The sequence below is a fragment of the Glandiceps talaboti genome, chromosome 9 (genome assembly GCF_964340395.1).
Source record: "Glandiceps talaboti chromosome 9, keGlaTala1.1, whole genome shotgun sequence".
NCBI classification, from domain to species: Eukaryota; Metazoa; Hemichordata; class Enteropneusta; family Spengelidae; genus Glandiceps; species Glandiceps talaboti.
The window spans coordinates 13,254,715-13,265,687 of record NC_135557.1 but is presented as its reverse complement, the minus strand read 5'-3'; the positions used below and the strand labels follow the sequence as shown (position 1 = coordinate 13,265,687).

General features: G+C 34.0%; 1 protein-coding gene across 1 annotated transcript; it reads right to left on the bottom strand.

Annotated features, from left to right (window-relative positions):
• Positions 1-2,055: 2,055 nt before the first annotated feature.
• Positions 2,056-10,900, bottom strand: LOC144440162 (omega-amidase NIT2-like). Its single transcript, XM_078129442.1, has 9 exons — positions 10,876-10,900; positions 9,404-9,522; positions 8,748-8,868; positions 8,239-8,327; positions 7,339-7,432; positions 6,275-6,349; positions 4,956-5,034; positions 3,112-3,210; positions 2,056-2,327 (listed from the first exon to the last, which is right to left on the bottom strand). Exons 1-9 carry the CDS (start codon positions 10,883-10,885, stop codon positions 2,174-2,176), a joined length of 840 nt encoding a protein of 279 aa, XP_077985568.1. The 5' UTR covers positions 10,886-10,900; the 3' UTR covers positions 2,056-2,173.
• Positions 10,901-10,973: the final 73 nt, after the last annotated feature.

Here is a 10,973-nt window from a genome sequence, read left to right as displayed (position 1 = left end):
GAAACCCCTAACCCTATAGCTAGTATCACAATATGTTACCTGGGTCACACAACTTTAGTGAAAAACACAGAAAATATATGTAACTGACTCAGTAAATGAAGGGCACTTAGTTTCTATATACACTCAATGGAGTGTATATGATTGTCTTTTGTGATCATACAGGTTCCGAGAGTGAATGGGTTCTTTAAAGACCAATAGCTTAAACTCTGCTGTATTTTGTAATCTCCCTTTTGATCAAATTCTGCCATTCTGGATTGTTTCAAAACAAAACTGACAAGTGTTCAATCAAAGACATAGTCCCCAACTTGTATGTTTTATGGCAAGTTACTGTGCAAAATTTGAATGGTGTCCATGGAGATACAAAACTTCATAATTATTGCTATTTGACCTTGAATATGGAGATCAAAGGCAAAGGCCAAGATATGCAAAAGACTTTCAACTTCAAAGGTCAGGGTCTTAAAAGAAAGCTCATATTTGATAATATGGGTGTACGTGTAGGCACTTGAAAGGAGTCACTACGTATTATACCTCCAAATTCATGATGAATATTGAGAAATTTAACAACAAATATGGCTGCCATTTAGCAACAGTAGATTCAGCCATAAAACAAAATGGCGTGCATTTGTCTCACATTTATATGTTACCTTTATGCAAGGTTTGGTTGAAATTGGTTGGTGCGAGCCAGAGATATGAGGGTGAATGTGGACAGTGCCATTCAGGAATAAAACCTTATTTGTTCACCAAAACACACAGTATTCTTTAGGGCTTCATCAGGTGCTATAGAAATATGATTGATTGATTGGTTGGTTGTTTGTTTGTTTGTTTGATTGATTGGTTGATTGATTGATTCTTGGAAGTCTTCTGTCACAAAGCTCAAAATTATTTTGTAAATATTGGAATTAGTTTATGAACAGCAACAAAATATCAAGCATTTATATAAATTAACACATTATATTTTATGCAGCGCACCACATACTGGTAGGTTATAGACATTTGATATTAGAAAATATTTTTCCTAAAACTACAATTGATTTACGGATGACATTGCTGACAGCAATTTTGCATGTATTGTGACTCACAAGTTTAAATTGGCAGGTATTCAATTTCAGATTCTTATATAGTGCTACCTTTATACTAGTGAAGCTATAAGGATTACTTATATAAGTTATAGGATTTGTCTTCTGTTCTCCACCAACTTTTTTATACCTCTCTCAGATAACTATCTTTTCACCCAAATTTTAATCCTTATCCAAATGAAACCTTCATGATACGAGTGTCTGACAGATAATCTATTCATTTTCTGAAACTATTGGAAAATTAAATGTTACGTATGTATGTATGTATGTATGTATGTATGTATGTATGTATGTATGTGTGTGTGTATGTATGTATGTATGTATGTATGTGTATGTGTGTGTGTGTATGTATGTATGTATGCATGTATGTATGTATGTATGTTTGGAAGCTTTGGAACAATCTCCCATGTCACATCAGACAATGCACAGAAATTGACACTTTCAAACGCAAGTTGAAAACTCACCTTTTCACCCAGATTTACAGTGTGCAATCTAAACTGAATTACTCTTACCAATCATTTATTTAGATTTAGTCGATTTAAATGTACTCTTTAAATCATTTTAAATCATTATAACGTTGCCATTTTTTTTTACAGCCATACTTGTAATTGCAGTAGCTTTTGATTTATTTCAAATGTGAAGCGCCTATGAGCACTGTCGTGGATATATGGCGCTATATAAATGTTTATTATTATTATTATTATATGTATGTATGTATGTATGTATGTATGTATGTATGTATGTATGTATGTATGTATTTGTGTATGTATGTATGTATGTATGTATGTATGTATGTATGTGTGTGTATGTATGTATGTATGTATGTATATGTATGTATGTGTGTGTATGTATGTATATGTATGTATGTATATGTATATGTATGTATGTATGTATGTATGTATGTACCAGTATGTATGTATGTATGCGATGAGTGTGTGTGTGATTTTGACAGCCTAACGGTCCTGTCACCAAGCCCACTACCAAATCTAAGGGTTTGCAAACACTTTTGTATTACATCATATATCATTTTGATCCCAAGTTCCCAACCTATAAAGGCACTGAGATATTCTACGGATATACAATCAATATAATGTTAATTATTTCTGAGAGGATAATTCTTCAATTTTGTACATATCATGTCGTTTCTGATCATGTATAGGAATCTGTTGTCTGACTTCCTCCATGTATTTGACATCAATCTCTGCATACACTATGTTTTCTTCATGTTCTGTTGTAGCTATCACTTCACCCCTGTGTTAGACAAAACACAACGTTTAGTTATTATTCCCCAATATTTTTGCTTCGTTCAGCCAAGTAAAATACGAGTGACCTAAGGGGTCCCTTGTCACTATGAGTCGCTAGATGAGTAGTGACAACCCTTAAGTCACAAATATTTTCTGGCTGAATGAAGAACAATACTGAGGAATAATATTATTATACCATCACCAGTACTATAAAAAAAAAATGGGGAAAGTAATGGCAATTTTGAGCATTTTGACTCATATTTTGAACACAGCAGAACCAATGACATAGACGCACATTGTCATGACATAGAATGACCAGAGTATATATTCCATTTGTTTAGTTGAACTTGGCTAGTGCATGGTATAATGCCAGTTATAGAAATGAATTACAGTGAATATAGATTTAAAAGACAAAATAAAATAATTCAGAAATTGTAAAAAATTGCATTATAGGTATTTATGTTGATGTTTGATTGATGAAACAACTTTACTATGGTTTTCTGTTTATGTGAAATAACATAGACCAAGACTGTGTTTGGTTAATCAACAATTTACAAAAAAACTAAATCTGTACAATGTTTATTGTACCTACAGGAAATGATTTGTAAATAAACCCTTTAAATATAAGTTTATTATCACCACATCACGTCCAGTCTGTACATGCATCTCTCACTTCCTCCTACATGTACATAGAAACATCAATAGTTTCATTACTTGTTTTACTTGTGATTGGCGTGATATCTTTATTTTATTTTGTCCTTTTGGCGACAGAGTGTTATGATCTGACTTACCATGGACTAACTACTGTACTGTGACCCCAGGCAACGTAGGAAGCTGTTTCATCTCTAGCTGGTGATACGGTTCCTACATACATCTGGTTATCTAGTGCTCTGAAATTAAAATGACACATGGTTAGTACATTGCTAGCTGGTGATACAGTTCCTACATACATCTGGTTATCCAGTGCTCTGAAATTAAAAGAATACATTGTTAGTACATTGCTAGCTGGTGATACAGTTCCTACATACATCTGGTTATCCAGTGCTCTGAAATTAAAAGAATACATTGTTAGTACATTGCTAGCTGGTGATATGGTTCCTACATACATCTGGTTATCCAGTGCTCTGAAATTAAAATGACACATTGTTATTACATTGCTAGCTGGTGATATGGTTCCTACATACATCTGGTTATCCAGTGCTCTGAAATTAAAAGAATACATTGTTATTACATTGCTAGCTGGTGATATGGTTCCTACATACATCTGGTTATCCAGTGCTCTGAAATTAAAATGACACATGGTTAGTACATTGCTAGCTGGTGATATGGTTCCTACATACATCTGGTTATCCAGTGCTCTGAAATTAAAATGACACATTGTTATTACATTGGTAGCTGGTGATATGGTTCCTACATACATCTGGTTATCCAGTGCTCTGAAATTAAAAGAATACATTGTTATTACATTGCTAGCTGGTGATATGGTTTCTACATACATCTGGTTATCTAGTGCCCTGAAATTAAAAGAATACATTGTTATTACATTGCTAGCTGGTGATATGGTTTCTACATACATCTGGTTATCCAGTGCTCTGAAATTAAAATGACACATTGTTATTACATTGGTAGCTGGTGATATGGTTCCTACATACATCTGGTTATCTAGTGCTCTGAAATTAAAATGACACATTGTTATTACATTGCTAGCTGGTGATATGGTTTCTACATACATCTGGTTATCCAGTGCTCTGAAATTAAAATGACACATGGTTAGTACATTGCTAGCTGGTGTTATGGTTCCTACATACATCTGGTTATCCAGTGCTCTGAAATTAAAATGACACATTGTTATTACATTGCTAGCTGGTGATATGGTTCCTACATACATCTGGTTATCTAGTGCTCTGAAATTAAAATGACACATTGTTATTACATTGGTAGCTGGTGATATGGTTCCTACATACATCTGGTTATCCAGTGCTCTGAAATTAAAATGACACATTGTTATTACATTGCTAGCTGGTGATATGGTTCCTACATACATCTGGTTATCTAGTGCCCTGAAATTAAAAGAATACATTGTTATTACATTGGTAGCTGGTGATATGGTTTCTACATACATCTGGTTATCCAGTGCTCTGAAATTAAAATGACACATGGTTAGTACATTGCTAGCTGGTGTTATGGTTCCTACATACATCTGGTTATCCAGTGCTCTGAAATTAAAATGACACATTGTTATTACATTGCTAGCTGGTGATATGGTTCCTACATACATCTGGTTATCCAGTGCTCTGAAATTAAAATGACACATGGTTAGTACATTGCTAGCTGGTGATATGGTTCCTACATACATCTGGTTATCTAGTGCTCTGAAATTAAAAGAATACATTGTTATTACATTGCTAGCTGGTGATATGGTTCCTACATACATCTGGTTATCCAGTGCTCTGAAATTAAAATGACATATTATTATTACATCACTAACTGGTGATATGGTTCCTACATACATCTGGTTATCCAGTGCTCTGAAATTAAAATGACACACATTATTATTACATTGGAAGTTTGATGGTATTTCACTCAAGTAAAAAAAGCTTAGAAATTCAGCTTTTGTCACTTTCAATTACATTACCTGGCTCTTTGTAGTAGTTCCCAGTGGGCTGGTCCTGTTGTCATGTTAAATGCACCAGGATAGAGTAAGAGTTGACATCCTGGAGAGAAAAAAAAACAGAGTGAAAATCAGAGTTAGCAGATAGACAACTGTATTACCAACCAAGATCTTTACATTACTAAAGACCAAATAAAAGAAACTGTGTGTTTCTGATAACCCGATCGACCCAAGTTTAAGCTACCCTAGACATTTGTTAACATTCAAAAAATATAAAAGTGATAAGAACTTATATTACTTCCATTTCCATGTTATTTTTGTTGGCAAAGTATCTCATGTCAGTACAGTCTGCATATTGTGTTCGTGTACTTCATATATAATTGTCTCCATTCACTTCTTTTACACCTCATCAAACCACCACAGAAGTATTGTGAACAACAAGTATATTGTCTTAGCGTTGAAGCAATTTGTCAACAACAACAACAACAACAACAACAACAACAACAACAAATCCTGACCTACCTACCATGCATAAAAATTCATAATCCTAAATGTCTCAAAAAAACTTCCTAGGGAACAATTTACTGTACATACAATGGCATGTAACAGTTCAAACTATCAATACTTTGATAGCCAAGAACCTCAAATTTAAGCTGAACTATTTTTGCTTCTTATGGTGAGTTTACCTGTGCATACATATCAACTTTCTGGGTGCCATCAATTTTTGCTTGTTGCATTATCTCCCCAGGGGCATATAACCAACCATCATTCCTTCTACACAATGTGTATTAGTTTTTGGGGAATTTTGTTAACAGAAACCGGGGAAACCTGGTAATGCTTCAATAGCTTCCTAGACAAGGAAATTCTGCCATAAAGTTGTTTGGAAACTTTGGTAAAGTGGATGGGAACTAGGTTAAATTTCTCCCACTTATAGGCCTAAAATAAATTGTTTGGTTCCGCTTACCCGTACCCATCTAGTTTTTCACTGTCAAACCTTAACTTTTTTTTACATATAAAAGAACAAATTTAATAAAATCATGAAAATTGTGAAGTCTGGCGAGAAATAATGGACACGGAAACTGACATCAACTTAAAAAGACAAATATAAAACTGTTCTTCAATCTGTAATGGCTGTCTAGTACATCTGATGGGAAGAAACCAATAACACAGAGACCATATGGAAAACAACGGAAAACAAAACTACCTGAACTAAACACTCACATAAGAAAAAAAAATCCACCTACCACACCTTTTATGAAATTGAGCATAATCGGAACCACATGATGTATTTTAGGCCTCAGCAACAAATATTTATTGTTCAAAACTGTTTGTATTAATCTTACCTCTCTTGTTGTAAATCTGGGCAAGCTCTGCAAATCTTATGTCGTAACAAATGGAAACACCAAATTTACAAAATCCTATGATAATGAAGAAAAGAGACATTTGGTACATGAAGGTGTAAATTTGATTTACTTTTTTGTCTAGGAGAGAAATAGAAATAGAGCTAATATTATGATAATGTGACATATTACAGTAATTGTAACTAATCTATAATAATAATAATAATAATTTTATTTGCCATGTGCCAAAAATAGCTCATAAAAGAAACAAATCGGGAATAAAACTGACAATAAAATAAGAAAGACACAACAGACAATAAAAAAAACACACACAGTACTAAAATAAAATACAATATTAAGACAATCATACAGATAATAAGTAACCACACTTGTCATAAAGCACATATTGTGGTAATTTTTATACCCCTATCTATCACAGCCAATGAGTTACCAGGTGACAAATGCAGAGTGTTTGCTAATTTCATACATAAATTTTAACTATCACTGAAAATGAGATTACAGGTGATAAAATCAGGTTATGCTAATTTCATATCTGTCACAGCCTATTAGTTACCTGGTGATAGGCACATTATGGTAATTTCATACATTTTGCTATCACAGCAAATCAGTTCACAGGTGATAATATCCAGATTATGTGGGTAATTCCTTACTTGTAACTATCACAGCCAATCAGTTACCAGGTGACAAGTGCATTATGGTAATTTCTTACCTATACCTGTCACAGCCAATGAGTTACCAGTGATTCACATTATGGTAATTTCATACCTGTATCTATCACAGCCAATGAGTTACCAGTGATTCACATTATGGTAATTTCATACCTGTATCTATCACAGCCAATGAGTTACCAGTGATTCACATTATGGTAATTTCATACCTATACCTATCACAGCCAATGAGTTACCAGTGATTCACATTATGGTAATTTCATACCTGTATCTATCACAGCCAATGAGTTACCAGTGATTCACATTATGGTAATTTCATACCTGTATCTATCACAGCCAATGAGTTACCAGGTGATAAACATTATGGTAATTTCATACCTGTATCTATCACAGCCAATGAGTTACCAGGTGATAAACATTCGGATTCTTTGAAGGTAATCTTCCCAGGAACGTCAATATCAAATAGATGTATCTAAGTGACACGACAAACGCACACAAAACACACAACAACAACCAGTTGTCAATATATGTTTGTAATCAAGAGTTTAGTAAACATAAATTCCCATTTTAATGAATATGAGCATTTGAAGCATCTTTAACTGTCATATGTAGCATGTTATATGTGGCTTGCATTGAATACCAATGTATCTTTTACACATCAAATATTTTAGCTACAAATGTAAAAGGAAATATTTGCAAGCTTTGGTGCCACTGTATTTATAACTTCCACTTTACGTGCTTCACATGCATTACTATAGGTGTGTGTGAAAATAAGTCGATCTTGTTGTTCTATTTTGACCCTCTAGCATGAGGTAAAATGCTATTACAGGTACTGAGAATAAGTCAACCTTCTTGTTCTATTTTGACCCTCTAGTATGAGGTAAAATGCTATTACAGGTACTGAGAATAAGTCGACCTTCTTGTTCTATTTTGACCCTCTAGCATGAGGTAAAATGCTATTACAGGTACTGAGAATAAGTCAACCTTCTTGTTCTATTTTGACCCTCTAGTATGAGGTAAAATGCTATTACAGGTACTGAGAATAAGTCAACCTTCTTGTTCTATTTTGACCCTCTAGCATGAGGTAAAATGCTATTACAGGTACTGAGAATAAGTCAACCTTCTTGTTCTATTTTGACCCTCTAGCGTGAGGTAAAATGCTATGACAGGTACTGAGAATAAGTCAACCTTCTTGTTCTATTTTGACCCTCTAGCATGAGATAAAATGCTATTACAGGTACTGAGAAATAAGTTATGTACAATCTATTCTATTCTTACCTTTCTAAACTTGGCAACCATGCTTCCCTCTGGGTTGTAAACAGTACATGTGTTAAACAGTTTTCCACTGTCCTCCTCTGGAATTGATCCTGGAATAAGGAAGTGTTGCTGATCATCAGACATGAAAAAGATGGAAATTGAATACTTCATGTGTTTGGTACAGAATAATAGCTCTTTAATAAAAACACAATAAAAAGCTATACAAAGATATCACTTCTGAGTGAAAACCATGATTACATCAACTAGATTTTTGATTGGTTCACACATCCAGAGGTACCCTATCATGAGCTACCTCTCTAAAGTTGATCAAGATTAATAAAGTACATGATTTTGTATTGGTTCATACCTCCATAGGTAGTCATCATAAAATAGCTCTAAAGTTTATTAAGTCTAATTAAGTAACAACATTTTTTATTGGTTCATATCTCCAGAAGTAGCCAATCAATATCTATAACTCTGAGGTTGGCCAAGCCTAATAAACAACTACCTGAATTCTGATTGGTCCTTACCTCCAACAAGGAAAACATTGTTGTCTTTGGCTGCCTTGGACAAGACATCAGTTGACTGCCCTGGGATCTTTTCTGCATACTCTGGGAAGTATTTGGTACCGTAAGGACAGTTAAAACATTCCTGTAGAGGGAAATGATACTTGCAGATAATCAATGGTTATGATGTTGTAAATAACATGGACAATTTATTAACTAATCAAATTGTAACTAAAGTCAGAAATATATTGAAACATCCTCATTTCACAAACTTCAGTGGCTTGAGTGAATTTTTTGCTGCACATCAAATGCATTGTACTTTTCTGTTTACCGAAGCATTATTTATCCAGTCCTTGTTTATGGGTAGAATTCAACTCTACTTTATAAACAATCATGTATACATTATGAAATCTGTGATTCATTAATTGATTTTTGGTATTGATGCAAATTTTTTTTTAATGTTTTTTTTTTATATTTGTTTGTTTGTTTGTTTGTTTGTTTGTGTGTCGAGATCTGTCTGTCTGTCTGTCTGTGTATCTGTATGTATGTATGTATGTATGTATGTATGTATTTGCGTGCGTGCGTGCGTGTGTGTCTGTCTGTCTGTCTGTCTGTGCATCACTGGTATTGCTTACATTGTATGTGTATGTGCTGTGTAGTTCAGTGTACTTGATACTTACTGGCAGAGATACAATCTTAGCTCCTCCTTTAGCTGCCTCTGCTATTAATTTGGATGCTCTGCTCAGATTCTCAGCCTTATTGGCTGACACAGCAAGCTGGATCAGTGCAATTCTGAAAGCTGGAGTAGAGAAAAAATGGCGTTGAACAACAACTGCATACCCAGTCTATTAATTACTACCTCTGCATTAAGACACCGTTGTTTGAAATATGTGAGCCCTATCAACTTTCAGGCCCATCTCCCTGCTACATATAGTGTAAGTTGTGTCCAAAAATGAGAATGTTAGTTATTTGCACATATATTAATGATGGGTTAGATTCAATCTCATTAAAATCTGATGTAGATGTCGGCTAATCGTTCATTGCTATTTTACCTTCGTTATTTTGCCTGATTGACCTTCGTGGTACATGTTTACGTTTTCATCCTGATTGCCTCTGACGTAAACATTAACCATGAAGGTCAATTCAGGCAAAATAACGAAGGTAAAATAGCATTGAACGATTAGCCGATATCTACATCGGATTTTAATCAGATTGGATTAGATTGAACAAATGAGACAATGCCCAACCAAATTTCAGACAAATCTGCCCGGTAAGTTTTTAAGTTTAAGTTCTTGACCAAACTTGACAAACAGGTGCTGACACTGACAACAACAACAACAACAACAACAACAACAACAACAACAAAATACTGTAAACCGTGAAATTGTTGTGCCATGAGGCTCTGGTTATTTGTTGGTGATTTAAAGTGGCCATATCAATGAGAATTAGATTATGGATGTTTAATTGATAAAACAATGTTATAATATTTTCCTACTTGTAAGACAATATGAACAAGTATAGTCAACTCCTTGTTTGTAACTCAATTAATTGCAAAAGATTCTTGAAATATTTACAATGTTTGTTATTGGTCATACAATCAAACTTTTGCAGTGAAATCTTTTCCAGAAATCTGAAAAGTACACTAAAATTTGGATTCCATTTTTTAAAGTACAATATGACATTCTCACTAGCAATTAACTTTAGGACTATGGTCAATAATTATTTAGGAAAGCAGAGTAAAGTTTGTTTTATACATTACACCCCCCCCCATAAAAAAATAAATAAAAAACAAAAAAATAAAAAAATAAAAAAATAAATAAATAAATAAATTAATCAATCAATATAAATTTTAAAAAATGTTATATGTTCTCTTATTCTCTTCGACTCTTCTCTGCGTTTTAATAAGTAGTTAAGTCAGAGAGCAAGGTCTTTTTTAAACCTCCATAAAATTGAAGTTCAACTAAGGGTCAATCGTAACCCGGAAATACGTGCTGAATATTGGTAGATATACCTACTACAAAGTATATATTTGCATATGCACCATCAATGTTGACGATTCAAAAAGTATCAATGGCAGCGTTAGTGTTTTGTGCAACCTGAAGAGCGATTGCGATGCAGATCCAAGAAAAATTGCAGCAGGTTGGAAACTTACCAGACGCCATGACTAGACTATTCAGCTCGATGTAACCTTTGGCATCAGTGATCACGTGTTCAGGGATTCCCTCCAAAATGACGTCACGACCATGTTGC

Coding starts and splice junctions, on each gene's coding strand:
- LOC144440162 (XM_078129442.1), bottom strand. Junction 8,328..8,747: donor CAATGTTTTCCTTGTTGGAG/GTAAGGACCAAT, acceptor TCCTTATTCCAG/GATCAATTCCAGAGGAGGAC. Junction 3,211..4,955: donor GAACTACTACAAAGAGCCAG/GTAATGTAATTG, acceptor TTTTAATTTCAG/AGCACTAGATAACCAGATGT.